The sequence below is a fragment of the Gossypium arboreum genome, chromosome 8, assembly GCF_025698485.1.
Source record: "Gossypium arboreum isolate Shixiya-1 chromosome 8, ASM2569848v2, whole genome shotgun sequence".
NCBI lineage: Eukaryota > Viridiplantae > Streptophyta > Magnoliopsida > Malvales > Malvaceae > Gossypium > Gossypium arboreum.
The window spans coordinates 619,335-641,359 of NC_069077.1; the positions used below are offsets into that span (position 1 = coordinate 619,335).

The 22,025-nt window shown below is 30.8% G+C and overlaps 4 protein-coding genes, 1 long non-coding RNA gene and 1 other non-coding gene across 6 annotated transcripts; 2 read left to right on the plus strand and 4 right to left on the minus strand.

Moving 5' to 3' along the window:
• Positions 1 to 454: 454 nt before the first annotated feature.
• Positions 455 to 3,166, minus strand: LOC108467929 (uncharacterized). Its single transcript, XR_001868933.2, has 3 exons — positions 3,036 to 3,166; positions 2,227 to 2,296; positions 455 to 1,417 (listed from the first exon to the last, which is right to left on the minus strand). It is a non-coding gene; the product is annotated as an uncharacterized LOC108467929 (long non-coding RNA).
• A 2,597-nt stretch (positions 3,167 to 5,763) lies between these two features.
• Positions 5,764 to 5,836, plus strand: TRNAA-UGC (transfer RNA alanine (anticodon UGC)). Its single transcript has one exon. It is a non-coding gene; the product is annotated as a tRNA-Ala (tRNA).
• Positions 5,837 to 7,218: 1,382 nt separating this feature from the next.
• Positions 7,219 to 7,842, minus strand: LOC108469138 (uncharacterized). The gene is made up of 2 exons (XM_017770028.2): positions 7,566 to 7,842; positions 7,219 to 7,476 (listed from the first exon to the last, which is right to left on the minus strand). The coding sequence occupies exons 1-2, from the start codon at positions 7,733 to 7,735 to the stop codon at positions 7,341 to 7,343; spliced, it is 306 nt and encodes a 101-aa protein (XP_017625517.1). The 5' UTR covers positions 7,736 to 7,842; the 3' UTR covers positions 7,219 to 7,340.
• Positions 7,843 to 8,688: 846 nt separating this feature from the next.
• On the plus strand, positions 8,689 to 11,051 carry LOC108469443 (peroxiredoxin Q, chloroplastic). The gene is made up of 4 exons (XM_017770324.2): positions 8,689 to 9,050; positions 9,125 to 9,262; positions 9,366 to 9,455; positions 10,575 to 11,051. Exons 1-4 carry the CDS (start codon positions 8,847 to 8,849, stop codon positions 10,791 to 10,793), a joined length of 651 nt encoding a protein of 216 aa, XP_017625813.1. The 5' UTR covers positions 8,689 to 8,846; the 3' UTR covers positions 10,794 to 11,051.
• A 1,884-nt stretch (positions 11,052 to 12,935) lies between these two features.
• Positions 12,936 to 17,375, minus strand: LOC108467710 (3-oxoacyl-[acyl-carrier-protein] synthase II, chloroplastic-like). The gene is made up of 13 exons (XM_017768450.2): positions 16,761 to 17,375; positions 15,688 to 15,893; positions 15,400 to 15,603; positions 15,198 to 15,308; positions 15,025 to 15,120; positions 14,891 to 14,936; positions 14,713 to 14,792; positions 14,388 to 14,456; positions 14,179 to 14,263; positions 13,782 to 13,936; positions 13,598 to 13,678; positions 13,461 to 13,520; positions 12,936 to 13,374 (listed from the first exon to the last, which is right to left on the minus strand). Exons 1-13 carry the CDS (start codon positions 17,026 to 17,028, stop codon positions 13,258 to 13,260), a joined length of 1,578 nt encoding a protein of 525 aa, XP_017623939.1. The 5' UTR covers positions 17,029 to 17,375; the 3' UTR covers positions 12,936 to 13,257.
• Positions 17,376 to 20,987: 3,612 nt separating this feature from the next.
• On the minus strand, positions 20,988 to 21,950 carry LOC108469495 (ethylene-responsive transcription factor ERF017-like). The gene has a single exon (XM_017770374.2). The coding sequence runs from the start codon at positions 21,629 to 21,631 to the stop codon at positions 21,023 to 21,025; it is 609 nt and encodes a 202-aa protein (XP_017625863.1). The 5' UTR covers positions 21,632 to 21,950; the 3' UTR covers positions 20,988 to 21,022.
• Between the last annotated feature and the right edge of the window lie 75 nt (positions 21,951 to 22,025).

A 22,025-nucleotide genomic window follows, 5' to 3' on the forward strand; every position in this document is an offset into this window, starting at 1 on the left:
AAATAGTACCACATTGGAATCTTTGGAAAAATTTTGGCTGCCATGAGATGACACCGTATATTTGATTGCTATATTTCCTTTTTGAAGGGACTAATTCCCAGAGTTTCTAAAAATATTTTTTTTTCAAAAATAGAAAAGACCTAGGAAAAAATAGAGGGAATTAGTAAACCTATTGGAATTTGGATATAAGCTTAGTTTTTACCTTTGGATTAATTCAATTGGAATTGTTTGAGTAATTGATTTAATAGAGTTTTTTTTATTTAATTTAATTAACTTTTAACATAAAATTGATTTTAATTGAGAAAAATGAATCGACTTTGAACTGGTCGATAAGATCAGTTTTCAATTAACCAAACTAGAATTAATGAGTTGAGTCTATATTATTATATATTATAAAATAAAAAATTTACTTACACTAATGTAAAACTTTTAGATTTTATGTCATTTCATAACCTTTTATATTGTTAACAATTCGACTATTGAATTTATTAATAGATTCTATACATTGTTGATTAAAGGAAAAACAATCGAGAGATTTATTGTTAAAACTAAGATAAATAAATCAGGAGATTGCAATAATAATAAAGTTAACTTGAATTTCATCAAACGTTTGAAGGATTCATTAAATATTATTCTTATTTTTTTTTCATTTGATGGATACTTGTAATAGAATATCGAAATTGATTATAGGCGACAAATAGGTAACATAGTGAAATGTGAAGACAGGATTACTTTCATTTATCCGGTCCCTGCCTTCACATCTCAATATGTTATCATCTGTCACCTATAGTCATTCTCGATATTCTGATACAAATATTCATTAAATGAAAAAATAGAATAATATCGAAAAGAATCCTTCAACCGTTTGAGAAATTGAAGTTAAAATCTCCAGATTTATTTATCTCAGTGCTTCAACTTCTGCCTCTGCTAACAATGGATGAAATTTTACACATATAATTGACTACCACAACTGCCATCTCAGTTATTCTCGAATCCAACATAGGTCAATCTACTTCTCCTAAACTGTCGGTGCAAACCACTCCGGCCACTTACAACTCCGCCAACCCTACTTCGGTTATATGCTAATCTCGTCTCGAAACACGGACATCCATTTCTCTCGAACTATCGGCTCTTACCACTCTCGACTCCCGAAACTGTAGTTCAAACATCCTGGCCTCCTCAATAACATATGCATAAAATCAATGGCATTTCACTATGCGATACAGAAACCCGGAAGGGTTTGAGAAAAATCTTTAAAACCGAATAAACCGTAACCACTGAAAAGGCTGGCAAGATAAAAATTAAACAAGTGACACACTGGTGCGGCAAAGGCTTGTTCCTAGAGTGGCTTGGCCGTAATTGAGTCTAGTTTTCGATTTCGAGTACCAGAAGATAACGCAGCTCTTACTGATGTTACCTGTAGGAACAAATATGAAATCCCTAGACAATTTGGTTGTATTTCAAAGCTGAAAAGGTTCTATTACAATCAGATTTATGCTTTGGGTCAGAACAGAGGCAAAATACAAGTAAATATCACATAGCAAGTTCAAGTGAATACTGATATCAAAAGCTGAAATTTCAAACCATTGGAAGGGATATATGGTGGGATAAAAGTATCATAGAGGCTTTTTGTTAGAAGTCAGATTGTATTTTGTCTATTTTACTAAATAAATGAGCAAATTAGTTTTTATATTTTAAATAAAAAAGTAAATTGGTTATTTCTGTTAAAAGTTTCATCTATTTGTACTATTAAATACTAACGTGGCTGACGGAATAACTAGGTAGTGCTAGCCACGTAGCATGTCATGTAAACCTCATGCTGATGTAAAATGATCGGTTTCTAATAGTATAAATGGATGAAATTTTTAAAAGAATGATCAATTTGCTTTTTGATGTAATGATAAAGACTAATTTGATCAATTTGCTTTTTAATGTAATGATAAAGACTAATTTGCTCATTTTTTGAGTAGAGGGGGTAAAATATAATCCGACTCCTAGTACAAGAGGCTCTATAGTACTTTTACAGGATATGCTGTTATTTCACTAGCAAGATTCTATTATACTGTGGAAAAATTAATAAAAAAGAGAAAATATGGACTTTGGTAACAAATGAAAGCATATGATCTAGTACGTAGTGATGGCTTGCAACAGCATAATCCAGACATCTTTCACTAAAACTTTCATTATTGAGGAAAAAAAGTTACCAAAAAGCAAACAATTCCTCACCACATTAGCTGGAAAAGGCCATTCCGCAACCGCGTGAAAGAGCATGCTGCTGGTCCATCACTGGTGCATTCTATGCACAAAAAAAAAAACACTAAATTAGCGCTTCAATTCCATTCCACAGATCCAGTCCTCAAACTATAAAGGCTCCGACTCTTCCAATTAAAATTAATAACATTATTCACGCATCGATTACAATCACGATTACAGCGAAGGGATCGAGTCATAGATTACGCATTTGCATGCTGTGTGTTGATAGATGCAGTTACTGATTCAATTTTTCAACAATTCTTCTCGTACAGAAACAAAATATGCATCAAAGTAAAAAGCTTCAGACTCTTCAAATCATAAAGAGTAACATCATTCACGCATCGATTTACAATCACAATTCCAGTGAACAGATCGGATCATTGATAATTGAACTAACAAGTAGCATGCTCAGTGTTGGTCGATGCAGTCACTGATTCAGTTTTTCAACAATTCCTCTCATACCGAAACAGACTAAGCATCAAACTAAAGAGTTTCCGACGCTTCAAATCATAATGAATAACATCATTCACGCATCGGTTTACAATCACAATTCCAATGAACAGATCGGATCATTGATTAATGAACTAGCAAGTAGCGTGCTTAGTGTTGAGCAAGGTGGTGTGCATAAAGGAGTGGAAGCTAATCGATAGAGTTAGTGCTTCAGCTTTTCAACAATTTCAATCATACAGAAACAAAATGTATCTAATGATAGCAGATCTGATCTGAGAGAGGTTCAAATCTAGAAGTTAAAAAGAAAAAGAAAAAAGAGAGGAGAAATATACCTGTTCACAAGCAGAAGCGAAATTGTGGCCTTTGGAAACGGCTCCCCAGCCAGATCTGGGGAGCTTTTAAAGCCGAGTCTATTCACTACACGGCGTCGTATTTCAATCACCAGATGTTCATGTGTCATGACCGAGTTATAATAAATTCCATGTCTTGGACTCGGGCTCCACTTCGCTTGGCTCACCTAAATTGCACGCACGTTTTATTGTTTTAAAATGTTTAATAGTTTTTTTATATTGCTGATTGAGTCTAACTCAATTATATAATTATTACTGTTAATATAGAAAAATATAAATTTGAATGTGTTGAAATAAATTATTTTTTTATTTTATAAATTTGGGAGAAACTATAATTAATTCTAAATTAATTCTGAACCGTTAATTTCGAAGATAATTAATTTCATTCCACAGATAACTATACGTTACAAATATCCCTTCGGAACATGGGGTGGCAGTTTGGGACTCGTGCAACTTTCCTCATCAGAATCGAAATACATAGCATTCGTTAGCCTTCTGTTGAATGGTCTTGATACACACCTGGGACCGTCACCGGAGCGGGGAGCACTCGGCCTCAAACCTAATGCGACATTTTGCCATTTTTGAAGGATTTCCTTCAATCGAACGATCTGCCGGATCCCGGCCACCTTGCTACCACCGCTGCCTCGGTCATCCACCGTTAAAACTTTCATACATAAAAGCTTTCCATGATTGAAGCAAATTAACCATAATTTAAATTAACAAAAAAATAAAACCGGAAAAAAATTCGAAGAAATAATAATTAAAGAATAGCTTATTACCTGAAATTTATGGGAAGAATTAGCAGATAGAAAAGCCATTACCAAACAGGAAAATAAAAAGATTTTTGGAGGAAATTAAAGCAAAAATTACAACAAAAAATTGGGGAAAAACAATAGAGGATTACAAAAAAGACTAAATATTCATTAGAGAAATTAAAAAAATATAAAAAAATCAGATTTTTTAAATTATTACAAGTAAATTTGTTGTTTGATTGAATATTTTGTCTGTCACAAAAAATTTTCTTTGGACAAAGCCAGTGTGTAGGACTTGGTGGTTGGAGTTTTTCCGTTTTTTCCGTTTTATTTGCCCTTTGGCTGCTAAAATCTATATAATAACTATAATTAATTGAAATGGGTTAATATATTTTTGGTCCCTAAACTTGTTAACTAGATCCATGTTGGTGCATGTACCTTTTTGGTTCCATAAACTTGGATTTCGTCGATGTTTGATGATGTATGACTCAAAGATTGTACTATGTGACACAATTTCAGAACATCATGTAATCAAACTTTTACATTTTTTAGTTTTAGAGACCAAAATGGACATAATTGCAAATCTAGATACTAAAAATATATAGATACCAAAATAGACCTAATGGTGAAATTTAAAGATAAAAATTATATTCCTTTTAATTTTACATATGAGGTTACAAAATTATTGTTGAATTTTAGTAATTTTTTATTATTCACCCAATGTCACTAAATTATTAGTAAATTTATATTTTGGTCATTCAACTTTAAAACTTATAAATTGGTCACTGAATGATTCAAAAATTTTCATTTAAGTCATTAAATTATTCGAAAGTTTTTATTTAAGTCACTATGCTATCAATTTTTTTTTTTAAAGTATGGCTAGGGTGCTCCAAGTAATGATTTGATGATTGGTATGGTAGATCAATACCCATTGACGAGTAGAATAATATACCTTAAATCTAAGTAGATCTGACAAACAGTGTTAGAGATTAGATAAGAAAGATGTTTGGATTTTATTTCTCAACTCTGTGACGTCCAAAGTTGCTTCATGAAAAAAAAAAAAAACCTAAACTATAGAAGATAAATGGAAGAAGAACTTCCGATTAGTGCAAGTAGCGAGAACAAAGAAGGCCATATGGCAACGGTTTTAACATCTTAGTGACTTAGATTAAAGCTTTCAAGAAGTTCAATAACCATATTGTAACTTTTTGAAGATTAGTGACCAAAATATAAATTTACTAATAGTTTAATGACTTGAATGTAGTTTACCCTAAATAATAATTAGAAGGTAAAAAAAAAAAAACAGTATTATTCCAACCTTAATCTTTAAAGGATTTCAATCCAATATATTTTTGGATCATTAGAGATTGATTTTTTAATACAAATAAATTTGTTAAATGTATGAGTTTAGGGATTTTTCGAAGCCATAACTCATTAAATTCATGTTAGTCATTTTGTTTTGTTTTCTTCTTCTTTTCCCCCCACATTATCGGTTCTTATATGTAGAATAAGAATAATCAAATGCATACTTATAATATTTTATCATAAATTGAGTTTAAAGATTTATCTCGAAAAAAATGAGATGCACTTGGATGCTTTCCGATTTATATAAGACAAACATGAGTTCAGAAGACATTAGAGTTCATGTTTTAAAGAAAACAAAAAACATTAAGTAATATAAGATTGTAGCACATTATCACTTGAACTTTTTTTATTTTCAAGTTAATCTCGTAATTTGGTAACTTTTTAAAATTGATTCATAAATTTAGATTTCATTAAAGTATGATGATGTGACACTCTAAGATTATGTCACACCGATCACCTAAAAATTTTATAGAATTACATATAATTAAAAAAAATCAGAATAAATAGTTAAATCCTTATCAAAGTTCAAGTTGATTAGGCCATTTTATATTATTACAAGACATGAGATATAAATAAACTATAAAGTTATGTTAGGGGATGTAGCTCAAATGGTAGAGCGCTCGCTTTGCATGCGAGAGGCACGGGGTTCGATCCCCCGCATCTCCACAACATTTGTCCGAACTTAAGTTTTGGTCAAATTATTCTTTTAGCCCCTGCAATATATGTAAATCATGAATTTACCCCCTTTTTATTTTAATTTGGTCAATTTTAATTCTTATTCTTTTCAAATTTTAAAATTTCAAACTCTGACTCAAACAGTAGAAGTTAAATTCATTAGGTAAATTGTAAACTTAATTCATGTCCACCAATTTAATCATTTTAATTCCTATTCTTTTTAAATTTTAAAAATTTCAGGTCTTAACTCAAAATAATAAGTGTTAAATTTATTAATTAAAAAACGTGATTTTTTATAAATATTATGTAATATAATAATCTATAACCCTTAATCTTTTTTTCAATGAAAATATTGACCAAAAGTTTAAATTTTTTATTGATGTTGGCATGATAATCTACATGTATTTCTTATTGACATGACACTTTGTTTATCTTATATATCACACCAATAAATAATTTAAAATTATAAAAATATTCAAAGAAATTAAAATTCAAAAATTTGTAATAAGTTCTAAAAAAAGAGAGAAGAGAGAGAGAGAGAGCATGCATGTGGATTGATATGTGAACTATAATTTCTAAAAATTTAATGTTTTAATTAGTATTTCTATTTGAAAAAAAACAACAATTCTAATTATTTTTGAAAGGTCTACAGTTAAGTATGACTTTTTAAAGGTTGAAAATCAAATGTAGCTTAAAAAATAAGAGTGAAATTAATAAAAGATGTAAACGTTAAGGGTTAAATTTAACATTCTATCAAAAGAAATGTATAATTTTAATATTTATCCCTATTAATTGAGCATTTTGAAGTTGTTTCTTGATACATATCAACATCTCTTCATAAACCAAAAAGCACAATAAGAAATTGCAATAAATATTAAAATACATTTTGATTTTATGTAAATTTATATATAAATTTGTCATCTGATTCAATTCTCAAAATTATTAAAATAATTATTGATGTAACATCATTTTATGTTTATATATTGTATCTAAAATAATTATATTAAAAATTAATTAATTTATTTCTTAAAGTTTCGTGTATAAAGTTAATACCACAATCAAAGTTATATATGTATATAATTACACTAAAATTTATATATTAAATTATACAATAAATAAAATTTAATTTGTAATTTTGAGATTTATCTCCACATTATAAATGTGAGATTTTAACAAAAATTCAAGCCAAAATGATTTAAAACAAAACAATTTACCTGAACTCAAAATCTCAATCCTAAATTGAACTAAATAGAGATGACTCGAAAATATTAACTTTAAATTGATTAAATTCAAATTAATTTGATACAAATATAACCCAAGAAATTCGAAGCGCATTTGCATAATCATGATCAGAGATGTAAATGTACCATATATAGCACTGAAAATTTAAACTATTTCTTGCATTTCTTGAAATTCCATGGCAGAAATTTTAAAAAAGAAAAAAAGAACATATTCGAAAAATCTGAGAGGATTTGAAAGGGTTAATAACATTACACTAATCATCTTTTAATCGCTTGAGAAGCTTGGAAGCCCAGCGCCGTACACGGCGTTTGAGGGAGTAACCGACGATGATTCCGGCGACGAAGCAAAATCCACAGAGTTTTGAACACGTCCACAGCGAAACAACTTGCCTGCAAAATTCGAAAGCGAGATAGATTGCAAGGATTATTGTTAAGTAATTAGAGGTTAAGTTGATTGAAATGGACGATGGATAATATACCTGGGAGGCCTGCTGACTAAAACACCAGCTGTATCAACGGAAGAAGCGCCGGCTGCTCCGCCGCTACCTCCTCCGCCGCGAAGATTGTAGGGGAGTTCGGGCAAGAAAGAAGGGGAGCCTGATTTTGTGTCCTTTGGGAAGGAACGGACCAGATTCTGTAATCCTTCCATTGTTGATGTTCAATTGCCGAAAACCCTAAATCCCTCTTTTTTTTCTTTAGTTGTTAATATTTCAAATTTTCGAACTCAAAATAAACGCATTGAGCCTTGCTCTATAATTAAAGAATTGGGCCGAAGTATAGTGATGGCTATGTGGCTCAATGGTACATTGCATAAAAGGTTGGAGTGGGATTTTATTTTTTGAAATAAATTTATTTTGGGTTTACTTCAATTAAATATTATTAAAAAAATTTAAAAAAATTAAAATTAAAATATTAAATTAGACAAATTTGACTAGTATACTGAACCGGTATTAGCATTGTTGAAGGGAGGTCAATTTTTTTGGAAAATTTTTCGAAATGTTGCTCGAAGACAAAGTCTTTATCAGGTCAATATTCTTTCTAGTTAGGATTTGTATCTTGACTTTAATAAGCTTGAGATGACAATTTTGAAAGAGTGAAAGCACCTAATTGAAACCAACCATGCATAACGTATAACTATCTATTAAGAAAATATAGACATTTGCGCTTGGTAGTGTTTAGGCCTAAGTCGTACAGCACATTAGGCCCTATATTGGTAGTGAGTCAATTTTCAAGGAAATAACAGGGACCAAAAAAAAATTTCAAGCCCCGCTATTGGAATAACTATCGAGTTTAAGGATTAACTTGGATAGAAAAAGTTTAGGCCCCAATGTGACAACAATTGCTAAGTTCAAGGACTAACTTGAATAAAAAAAGTTCAAGCTCATCAAATTTAGGCCTCTAATAATAATTTAACCCTAAAAAAATCTCTTTTAACATCCACGTACGGAAACAAACCAATAACATTACCGATCACATATAATAATTTTTCCAAAGTTCAATGATCAAAACATAATTTAAAAGGTATATAAATGACTAAACTAGAAATTTACCCAATTCTTCATTACACTTAACGCATGGAATCGGCAAAGATTTTAGGGGACAGCAATTGTCCACGCCGATGATCTATCATCATTCACCATTCTTCTCCCATATCCCCTATGATCCAATAACCATTCACCCATCACCAATCTCTTATCTTTTTCTTATTCAAAATCCAACCGTACACAAAAAAGCTTCCCTTTTCTTCACTAAACCCGTTAATGGCTTCTTCTCTCAGTCTTTCAAGCCACACAGTGGCTTCATTATTCCCTTCTCACACTTCAAAGCCGCAGTTGTCACTTTCTAAATCCATCCCAATTCTCACCAAATCATCACAGTCTCAATTTCATGGCCTTAAATTCTCTCACCCTTCTTCTCTTTCAATTCCTCGTTTTTCCACTTTTAAAACCTCGATTTCTGCTAAGGTACATTGTTGATTGATTTTGGCTTTTTTGTTGTTTTGTTTGATCGTTTATGAATTTAGGGTTTTTTGGGGCAGGTGAATAAAGGTACAGTTCCTCCAGCATTTACTTTGAAAGATCAAGATGGGAAAAATGTAAGCCTTTCAAAGTTTAAAGGGAAGCCTGTTGTGGTTTATTTTTACCCTGCTGATGAAACCCCTGGTTGCACCAAACAGGTGATTTTTTTTAATTTTTAAAAAAAAAAAATTGGTTTTTTTTGTGTGTGTGTGTGTGGAAACCATTGTTGATGCTTGAATTTTGGTTGTGTAAATTGGACAGGCATGTGCTTTTAGAGATTCTTATGAGAAGTTTAAGAAAGCTGGAGCTGAAGTTATTGGGATTAGTGTTGATAGTGCAGAATCTCACAAGGTAAAATTTGTATGATTTTGAGTTGAAAATGTATATGGTTGTGTTTCAAATTTTCGCGGGAAAATAAATTGGTGATTAGTTGGTAAAACAACCATGGACATGGTCTTCGGGGTTAGATTGTATTTTATTTTTGTACTTAAAAATAATAAATTAATTGTTTTATTATATATCAAAAATAAATTGATCATTTTATTAAAAATTTTATCTATTTTACTGTTAAAACTAGTTTATGTACTAGCATAAGGTATACGTGATTCTTCGGTTATTTTGTTAGTCATACCAGTTTTAACAATAAAAAAAGATAAAATTTTTAACTTTTTTACTCTTTAATCTAATTTATGGGACTAATTTATTTTTTTTTGAATAAAATGGGTAAAATATAATTTAACTCTTATACGATATTTTTACCATGATTAGTTTGTTGAAAATCATCCTCATTTATGCAAATTTGTAAGATTTCTTGCATTTGCAATTATTGCAAGATGGAAAATTTGTGCTGTCTGGAAATATGTCCTTGTGTTCCATGTAGGTATAGTAATGAATAATGTAGATCTGGATGTATGTAGGTATCGGATCCGTAGATTTCGAATGGTATGATTATAAGCAAAACGAATACTTAGTTTTACTAAGTTTTTTGCATTTAAAATCATTGACAGGACAGAAGTTTGATGTTTTGTCTATACCATGGTGGCACGGATGTATTTAAGATTGTATTTTATCCTCCTTTATTTAAAAAATGAAAAATTTACTCCTTATTCTATTAGTTATATCAATTTTTAACAGTACAACAAGAATTTTTTAATAAATATGACTAGTTTGTTGTTTGATTTAAAGTATAAAGATTAATTTATCCATTATCGAGTAAAGGGTTAAAATGCAATCTGAACCTCCATAATACTTTTACCATAAATAGTCGAGGGATTCTAGTTTTTACATGTAGGATGATGATTGATAGTGCGGATTTGGTTGTCTAGAAACATTTCGATCTGCTTTTTCGTGTTTCGAACATTATATGCAAAACGAGTTAATTGTTTTTGTATGATGTCTGCATTTACAATGATTGAAATGGCATCCAAATCACTCGGAAAAACTGACGGTTTTTGTTTCCGATTCGATAAGAATTTTGCCAAGAAATACAGGCTACCATTTACGTTGCTAAGCGACGAGGGCAACAAGGTGAGGAAAGAGTGGGGAGTTCCATCGGATCTATTCGGAACATTGCCTGGGAGACAAACGTATGTTCTCGACAAAAAAGGGGTTGTTCAACTCATTTACAACAACCAGTTTCAGCCGGAGAAACATATCGACGAAACCTTGAAAATACTTCAAAGTCTGTAAAAAACATTGGTCGAATTTTTCTTCCTCGGGTACCTACATATGTGCTCATTGTGTTAGACAAGTTTTTTTTTGGTATGATTCTATAGCTGTGTTTTTTGGACCAGCTGATCATTTGTGTTGTTGGAAATTAAGGTGCAAATCTTGGTCTCATGGATTCTTACAATGTAGGAGAATTATGAGTAAATTGTATTATGTTCAATTGAGAACATAGTTTGATGTTGTTTTAAATCTAATGGGAATCCATAAATGCTTCAAATATTCAAATTCTTTTATGTATTCATATGTTAAGATATTTATGTTGGACACATTTTCCAGCTTGGATACGAGAATATAATCTTTCAATTATTTTAATTACGTGAAAAAAAAAATTAAATTTACGTGTGCTAGGCTCATATCCATATTTGATTCACACTTGAATTTAAGTAGTATGGCACTAGAGATTATTGAACCGAGTTGAATCTTAATATTGGCAAGCCTGAACTCAATTAGACATCTCTTTTTAAGTTCGAGTTCAATTCAAAATATAATCAGTGGCGTATCTAGGAGGCTAATAGGGGGCCCAGACCCCCTAAAATGAAAAATTATTCATTTAAACTCTAAAAATTTTAATTTTAAATTAATAAAAGCAAAATTATACTTTGACCCCCTAAACATGATTTAAAAATTATAAAGATATAGGCTATTAAAATTAAAATTTAATTTCCGACCCTAAACTCTATAAGTATATCAATTTTCATACTCAATTTCGCTCGATAATTAAACTTAGGATTAAAATATATATTAAGGATAATAATATAATTTAATAATATAAGAGTATTTAATAATATTTATTAAAAATAAAAAGTTTGATAAAACTCCGATTTATTCAATTTTTAAATATTTTTTACCCTTAATCCTTATTTATTATAATTATAAAGTACAAATATTGAATTTCCACAAAATTAATTATCATCACAAATATTGAATTTCCACAAAATTAATTATCATCACAATTGGCACATTCAATTCATGTTTTTATCTAACTTTAGATTATTGCTTTTTAAGATGAAATTCGATTGGGTTAAGTTTATTGCTTTTTAAGATGAAATTCGATTGGGTTAAGTTTAATTTCGAATTAAAGTTTTGAATTTAGATCAAAATTAATAAATTTGTTTTCAAGTTTTAATAATTAATTTTATCATCAAATCTAATTGTATCCAATTAAATTTCAAACGGAATAAAAGTTGATAAGTCCAAAACTGTCGAATTTAAGTTTAGGTAAGCTCATAATTTTCATATATTTTAATGATAGCTTAAATTTTGTGCTTAAAAATATGAAAAGGGTAAATTGATTGGTTTAATTTTGAATTTTGAAATTTGATTAAATTTATTTACGAAATTAATATAATTTAATTGATTAAGTTTAAAATGTAAAAGTCAATTTTAATCCATCGGTAAAATTATAATTATAATTATAATTAAAAAATGGGTTAATTCGATAATTAAAACATGGATTAAAATAAGGAGGCTAGTAGTGAGTAGTGACCTGGCTTCTGGAATTACAATTTTAGCCCTTTAAATTTTTATAAAATTATAAGTTAGTATATAGTAAAATTATATTTTAGCCCCAAAATTGATAGAATTTTAATTTAATATTTTTAAAATTATAAATATATGAGCTAATAAAATGGTGAAATTGTATCATAACTCTCATAAAAATATGTAACTTACTTACACCTCAAAAAAAATTTAACTTTATCCCTAGAATCGTTAAATTAGAAATTGGTGATTTGATTAATTCACCACCCATCCAATTTTAAAACCTTCCGAAATAAATTTTTTACATAAAATTTAGATTAACAAATTACAAGGAAATTAGATACATATGTAGAAAAATAATTTTTATTTTTATTTGAGCACAAATCTAATTCAATGCAAAAGATTAAGACAAATATAAAGCAAGGCAATCAAACGTATATTATTAAAGCTATTTTAAACGTAGATTATCCAACTCATCATTAGCATTAATTATTTTAACCAACACATTATTTTCCTTTTTGGGTTCATTTGAATTAACACATTATAATCGCATTAATTGAAGTAAAGATATTAAGTGTCGAATTTAACCATAACAAAAGGACCAAAACCATAAATTTACCCATATTTACTTTAATGCATGAAAATACTTGCGCTTCAATGGCCCCTATCAACTAAAAATCCAAAATTTCCATCGTAGCTTTAAATTTTAATAGAAAATATGACATCTTTAAAACACAACAATGAACTCTTAAACATCATCTTTCTCCCTATGATAACCCTTTTTCCGGACCGGTGTTTGTCGATAGACGAGGTTTCTCGAGTCTTCTGCACGATGTAGCTGACCTATATTAACACTTTTCCTGACCAAATAGCTGATAGAATTTACGTACAACAGCAGCTACGGTAACCCGGTACGAGCGATGCATGGACTATGTTCTTTTTTTTTTTACTTGTACGGAGCAAATATGATCGAGGAGTTGTGGCCACCAAACCCGAAAGAATTGGACAAAGCTGCCTTCACATTCAACCTTTCTTTCTTTGGTCCAACGAGCACATTTGTGTCCTGAAAAGATACAAGCTTGATTTAACATGTCATGAAGCAAAAACTTCTAACATCCAAGAAAAGAACGAGGGGAAGGGGTAATGTACCACTTCTTGGTCCGGGTTTTCAAGGTTGATATTTGGATGAACCCAACCAGTTCTTATCGCCTACACAAGAAATAAGACATTACCGAGCCGATGTTTAGGTTCGGAAAAAAGCATAATGAAATCTCTGAATTGCATACCTGTACCGCTGCAATGGCTTCCACAGCACCGGCAGCTCCGAGTAGGTGACCGATCATCGACTTAGTGGAGTTCACTCTTAACTGCAAATAACCAGATATTTTATCAAAAATTCACAACGCAGAAATATCGGAAATAGGTTACGGACAAAGATCGAATCATTTGAGAAAACTACAAAAAAGAAACCTCGGGATTTTTGCCGAAACAGTGTAGGAGAGCTTGGTACTCTTTAATGTCTCCGGATGGTGTAGATGTAGCATGAGCATTAATGTAATTTATATCTTCTCGAGGTACTCCAGACTGAGCCAAAGCCTTTTCTATGCAGCGAACAACACCAACTCCTGTTTTCAGATTTCACCAGATAAACGTCGCTTTAATGTTTTAAAACGGTATAATTTGCTGCTACAGAAGCAAAAAAAAAAAAAAAAAAAATCAAGTTTGCCTAAGTGCCTAAAAAAGGCTAAGTCGAGTACAGCTTAAGCATGTAGGTTACAAGTTCTGGCCTGGTCTTCGTGGCACTGCCATCGGAAATAGCTAATGCAAAAAAGTAACGACTTGTAGTAATAGAGATCTAGCTTATTACCATCCGGGTGTGGTTCCGTCATGTGATAAGCATCACAAGTGAAGCTACCACCGAGGAATTCTGCATAGATAGTCGCTCCTCGCCTCTGCAAAATTAGAAACCTAAACTTGGTAAATTTTCCATCAAAGATCGGAACTTATCTTATATTTTCGGTAAACTCAAAACAAACCAGAGTTTCAAACTTATAACTCAGGTTAACATGGATGTACCTTAGCATGCTCCAACTCTTCTAAAAGCAGAACCCCAGCACCTTCCCCCATGACAAACCCGTCACGATTCTGTGCATAAATTAGAACCACTATCAAGGTAAATAACTCATAAACCGGACGGAAAATTTACGTGAGATGAATAATTGGCTTTTAGAAAACACTCGATAAATATAAAGTAAATTTGATAATAATCATTAGGTTAAATGCGGTTTACTCTGTTAACTCATTCTCTGGTTTTACTGCTTTTATTCGTTAACATGGAGATAAAACTGACAACAAAAGGAAAATTTAACGTCCGTAAGCTCAAGAGTTATCGAAATATTACAACATCCCATGGACGTGAAGCTTTTGTAGGATCACCGTTCCTCTTGGACAGTGCTTTGCATGCAACAAATCCTCCCAACCCTGAATTAAAACATTATAAAACGGAGTATGTCCGGTTTTACCAAGTTAAAAAATAATAAAATGGTGTTAAATAAGAAACTGAGACAAGAAAGAGATACCGATGGGTATAATTGCTGCATCAGAGCCACCACAGAGCATCATATCCTACAATTTGTTTCAAATACCTCAGATATATAGTAAATTCGGAATTATATCGTAAAAACTGGAATTTTCTTTTTTTGGCTTGACTTACAGCTTCGCCTCTAATCATGTGATTTGCTGCATTTAAGATACAAAAGTTGCTCGTAGCACATGCGGTAGAGATCGAATAGTTAGGACCCATCCATCCCTGAAAGAAAACCGTAAGTTTAAAGGTCGATGATCAAGGTAAACTCTTAACATTGCATAATCTAAATTTAGGCTAACCAAATCCATTGCAAGCATTGCGGAACCCATATTTGTAGTAGCAAATGGTACACAAAACGGATTCATTTTCCTATACGAAATCCTCAGTGCTTCAATTGCATCATTGAAAACCTGTTCATTCCATAAACCAACAAAATGAATAAATATACGGGCAAAGAAGAAACACTACATTGCGAAGAATCCCATTTTTAAGAAGCATTACCTTCATACCACCCATTGCCGAACCGATCAAAACTCCGCATTTCTCTTTATCTAATTCCTCCATTACATCTTCGGTTACTCCACCGTCTTCTAATGCTTTTTTTCCGGCAATAAGCAGATAAAGCATGAATTTGTCCATCCTTTTGGATAGTTTTGGTGCTATCCATCCATCGGCCGATAAAGATTTGATCTCTCCGGCAATTCTCTAGAGACAAAAACAAGAGCACTAAGAACAAGCACTTGTAGAAATAACAACAAACAATATACCCGAAGGCCAAAACACACTTACGGTTGGAAACTGGGCACAGTCAAAAGCCTCAATTTCACTTATGCCACTAGCACCTTCAAGCAAATTGTTATAAAAAACATCGGGGTCATGGCCAAGCGGAGTTACTACTCCCATCCCAGTCACTACAACACGTCTTTGCTTCGTAGGAGGTTTCTGTTTTGTCATGATCTCTCTCGCCGGTTCCACAGCTACAGCCATGGCTTGTCCTATGTTATTTTTAAATGAATTAAACGGCGGATTACACATAATTTAACTGGTAAATTTTTTTTTAGAAAAAATCCATAAAAGTTCAATTAAGATATAAAGGTGGCGGCAAATCCATGGAAAAGACAAAAAATACAACCAGTTTATGCCAACTTGTCTGAAATAAAACCAAAGACTAAAGATAAATCTATGATGTCTACAATTTAATGCTTATAATATAGTAAAAAGGTGAACCTATGTTACTAGGTGTGCTCAATGCGTTTTCAAATACGGATATGAGAATATGATCCTCCTAATACATGAATAAGCTTAGAACATATTGAACATGGTTGATACATATTCATATCATCATAAAACTAATCAACTATAATACATATACATACGAAAACATGACCCTCTAATACATGAATCTGCTTAGAACATATTGAGGTAAAAGTATGGAGGCCCTTGTACTAACAGTTAGATTGCATTTTGTCCCTTTCACTAAAAAAATGAGCAAATTAATCCCTTTAAGTTAGATCAAAGAGCAAACTAATCAGCTATATATATACATATGTATATGTGTGTGTGTGTGTGTGTGTGTGAGTGTGTGTGTGTGTGTGCATGTATGTATGTATGTATGTATGTATGTATGTATGTATGTATGTATGTATGTATATAGGGTCAACTTGAAACAACAGCTTAGAACATCACCTTCCAAATAACATGATGGCTACATAACATATTCATATCATTGTAAAACTAATCAGCTAGGTATGTATATATAAAGAAAATTAAACATTTGTCAGATATTAAACAAATAAAAACAGCTAAAAAGAACCCCAAAAATACAAAAACCCAGATTGGAAAAGCCGCAAAAAATTTTGTACCAGATCGGGCAACACCTCGATTGAGCCTTGGGTGCTTGTGATTAATATTGAAGGAAACATTTTTGGACCCAAAGAATGAAGAAAAGCTGCCATTTTTGGAGGAATAATACTCATTACATGGCTCAAAAGCACCACCATCTTTGCTGGTGGCTGAGCCGCCGTTGCATGGAGAAGAAATAAAAGCTTTCCTTCTATCAGCAACCCAATGGAGCAGTGGAGACTGTGACTGATTACATAGTGGACTTACCAGTGATGATGAAGATGCCATCCCAATAAAGAAAAAAAAAAACAAATAAAAATTGAAACTTTAAGAGTTTTGAGGATTTGGGTTTGGATTATAATGAAAAAAAATCTAGCAACTCATCAATGAAACAAAAACAAAAATGAACAAAAACTGAAACTTTTTTAAGAAAATGATGAAAAAGAAAAGATCAATTAAATAGCTTTTGAATCTGGGCAAATCTCAGACTTCTTTTTTTGGGTTGTCTATTTTTTCAACTGAGAGAGCTCGACTGAAAAATATAAAGAACCGTAGAGCAACAAAAATCGCAAAATTAAAGTAATTTTTTCTTGTAATTTGATATTTGTGTTAAATATATAAATTTATAGAATTTACATTAATATAATTTTAATTAATTGTTAAAAAGCTTAATTATATAAATTATTTCAAAAAGTATTTAATTATATATTACCAGTGTATAAATTTATATCATACGTCACGAGTGAAAATATTTAAATTAGAGTGGAATCGATACAAAAATAACTATTTTAATAAAAATAATTTATTTATATTTGATGAAAATAATGAATTTAAACAATTTGGATTTTGACTTAAATTGGTTGAAACATCGTAAATATCGAACCAACGATTGCCAAGAAAAAAGGTTAAAATTTGTCATAAGTCCCTGTACTATTCGTAAATTTGAAATTTACTACCTCTATTTTTATTTTTAGGAATTTAGTCCCTCTAGTTTTCGTGTTTCAATATTTAGATCAAATTATCAACTCTATTAAATTTATTTGGTTAAATTTAAATTCATTACAACGTCATTTTTTTAATTACATTGATACTAAGTGAGTATTTTTTATTTTAAAATATCACACTAACAAATTTAAGAGAATAAATTTAATAGCTTTAACAATTAGATCTGAATTTTGAAATCTTAAAACAGAGGGACTAAATTCTTGAAAATCAAAGTATAAAAACTAAATTTTAAATTTGTAAAGAGTACAAGGACCCGTAATATATTTTAACCAAGAAAAATAATAATAATTTAAACCTGCAATTAAATAATATTTTCTCAAAGATATGAATCGTTTCCATATAATGTTAGAATCACTGAATCAGCATATGCTCCAGTTAGGTGAGTGAAAAAGACCGTTTCCCTTGCCAAATTTTTGCTATTAAGTCCTTCCACTTTATGTAAATTATCAATTTAATCCTTATATTTTAATTTTATCAATTTTAATTTATGTAGGTTTCAAATTTTGAAATTTTAATTCTAATCCAAATGGTAACAATTACATATATTCGATTAAATTCTATTATAGTTTTGTACCATGCGTAAAATTCGATCTCAATGTAAATGGGAACTGTTAAATTCATTAATAACTTCTTTTATGAATAATATATGAAAACGTCAAATTGAGAAGTGGATATTCCTTACATTATATTTTATTAAAAATAAAATTATAAAGTAATATTTAATAAAATTTTATTCCAAATAAACATAAATTTTATAACAATATATATAGTTATATTACCTGCTATTTAAATATTGTTCATATTTATTATTAAAATAGGTGTTGTATTTGTAATTTAGACCTTTTAATCATTTATCAATTTAAATTTAATCTAATTTATTTAATGAAAATCAATAATATAATCTCGTTTAATATAAATTGATTTAAACTTAAATTGACTCAAATCCGATCTAAAGTAAGTAATCTAAATTTATCCAACCCGAAATCAATTGATGTGTACAAAATAAAAATTTTCCAAATTAAATAATTGGACTCACCTGTAAAAATCGTTAGGCCGCCGACCAAACTTATTGAAGAAACTACAGTGAAGACCATTCAGCTGAAAAGTCAAAAAATTGGTGACCAAGATTATACTTTTTTGCAATATAAATCTTTAAGTTAAGTTAAATTTTACTATCAGTCCTTGTACATTACAAAAATTATGAATTTTAAAATTTGATTATTTTTAGTATTTTTATTTTTCAAATTTTAAAATTTTAGTTTTCACCAAACGATAATTATTAGATTTATTAATCTCTGCTATTTTCAAAATTTGATGCGGCAAACATATTGTCATATGCATAATGTTTTATCAGCTTGTTATTTACATATATAACTTACTAAAAACCTAGTTAATGGATTTAGAACGATCTAATTGGTGAATATAGATTAAATCTGTAATTGTATAGAGATTGAATTTAAGCAGATGAATTTAACTACTATTGTTTGGGTCAGGATTAAAATTTCAAAATTTGAAAGTATAGGTACTAAAATTAATTAAATTAAAAGACAGAGACTAAATCCACAATTTTCGTAATGTATAGGAACTAATAGTAGAATCTAACCTAAATTTTACTCTATATAAAATATATTGGTCAATTCCTATACTTTTCAAAATGTTTGAGATTTAGTCCTTATTTTTTAGATTGAAAAACTATAATCCAATCATTGGGATAATTAGCCTTTGTTTTTCTGACAATGCATGGGATGCCATCAGAGTGACATAATCAGTCCCGTCTCCGCCTTTTAAGTTGTTGGCAACGTACATGGAAAAGTATTAAGGTATCACAAGTTGCTTCGATGAGAAGGAATTAAGGTATTAGTAACGAATCAAGCACCATAACGGAAAGCTGTATATGTTTCCTCACCGTGCCGATGATTGTTTTCCTTGCTCGCTTCCGTCAACAACAAACCTTCTGCGGTTTTCACCTCGGCTTTTGCAACCTACAGGCAACATTCAAACTCAAAATATTGAGTGCCTTTAAAGTCCGCGAACCACCGTGAGGAATGATTTCAAGCTAGAGTTGGATGGATAAGAAACCTTAATGAAAATTCTATTCGATTCAATAAGCTCAATGATACTGTTTTTCTTTAAAATAAGATCACTGTAATAAGATATATTAACATCTTTTAAATATAAAATAATTTTAATATTATTTAATTTTAAACTATTTTATAAAATTTATGAATGTAATATATTTAAAATATTATTACAAATATATTATATTCAAAATAACTTATATATAGTACGAGTAAAGAAAAGTAGTACATTCTATAAAATAAAACATTATATTATAATAATTAAAACAAGATTGAGCCAAAATTGACTCTTAAATGTTGGAGTTCAGATATTTAAAATGTCGATTTAATTAATATTCGAATTGAACTATCATTAATTAAATTAATCGAAATTTAAAATATTTAACTATTAGCTTAACCGATTTTTAGAAGCATATTAACCTGCCAAAATAAATTTGGTTAATTTTAGCTGTTAACCAAATTAACTAATATTTTACGTGTTTCTTTCTTTTATTTTAAGTTTTATTTTATTTTTCATAATATTTTTAAGCCCATTATAATATATATATATAAAGGTATTAATTTTTATATCTTGGGCTTATATAATGTATTGGACCTATCTAATATATTGGATCCATATTATATTATTACTGATAATTTCAATTAATTCAATTAATTACTCGATTTTAAATCAAAATAATTGATAATCGAAATTTCAAAAGTCTTTAACCAACCTCGATAGAATTAGATTTGATGGTCAATTGATTAACCGAACTAATTCGGATGACAACCAAATCTAATTAAATTAAATCCAAAAGGCGCACACCCTAGTTGAAGCTTAAGCCCAACTAATATTTTAAACAAGTCTAATTTCTTGCATAAGCTTATTTTTAAGGTTTAGTTTTTCTTTTTCTCCAAACTCTCCCAAATACTGGGCCAAACTTCAAGCTTTAGTCATGTAACCCAAACCTTAAACTGGTCTATAGTAAAGGGACTAAATCCACTAAAATAAATATCATGAGAACTTTTTGTACAATTTTACCAAAAGAAATAACATACTAGAATGCTTAGCTTTACATTATTCTTCCATTAAACTAATACTTTTAAAACAAGAATATCGTACATATATGTATATGTATACATAGATGAAAGGATGGGTCATAAAAAAATTGGACCCTCCAAATATTTGGATAAAAACTCCATTAATTAAGTTTAAATTTTTAAAAATTCCAAAGAAAAGGTTCTGAATTTAAATTCCAATCCAAATTATCATCTTCTTCACAGTCGATGTTAGGCACCGACAATAATCCCGTAAAATCACTCGAAAAATCATCAAATCCAGGGAATAACCCGTAACCCGAATCATAATGACCCGAACCCATTGTCAAATCATCGAGAAACGACCCATCATCGACCGGCAACTCGCAGTCGACCCGTACGGTCTCGACCGAAACCGACGGCGAAGGGGATTCCGTTTGAAACCCAGACGTGGATTGCTCCTCCGCATGTGTCCTCGGAGGAACCGAATTGGCGAAACGGGCAGCTACGGCTTGGATTTCAGCATGCGTAAATGACCCACCACCGGCTATATCCGGTGGGTTATCGGGAAAATTGAACTTAGCTGAACGGCCACGCAAGCAAAAAAGAGCCGCGTCGAATGCACGCGCCGCTTGTTCCGCTGTGTCGTACGATCCCAACCAAATCCTTTCACGACTGTTCGGCAACCTGATTTCCGATACCCATTTCCCCCATTTCCTCTTCCGAGCACCCTTGAACCTCGAATCGGGTCGCTCCGATTCGGGCTTCCGGCCCGTGTTTTGTTTCACCATTGTTGTGTCCTCCAGTTTTAAAGTAAAGTGATATTTAATGATTTTTTTTTTGTTTTTTTTATTTTGCCTTGAGAACAAATATGGGAATTTGCGGCTTCTTTATATATATATATATATGGAGTGGCAGAAGGTTAGGGATGAAGTGAAGTTGATGGATAATAATCTGACCGGAGAGTGTTCAGTCAAACATAAGTGAGGCGCGTATGATTTGGATTTTCGTAGCCGTAAAGTGGTAATAAGGAACGCCATCTCATTAAAGGACTTTCACGTTGCTAGGGGGGGAGGGGCGAGATATGTTTTCCACCACGTGGGCCTTGTATTCCTCGTGCCCAAATTTATTTTTTTTATATTTTAAAAACTCTACAACTGTCTTTTTCATGGCAATAAAAGTTAA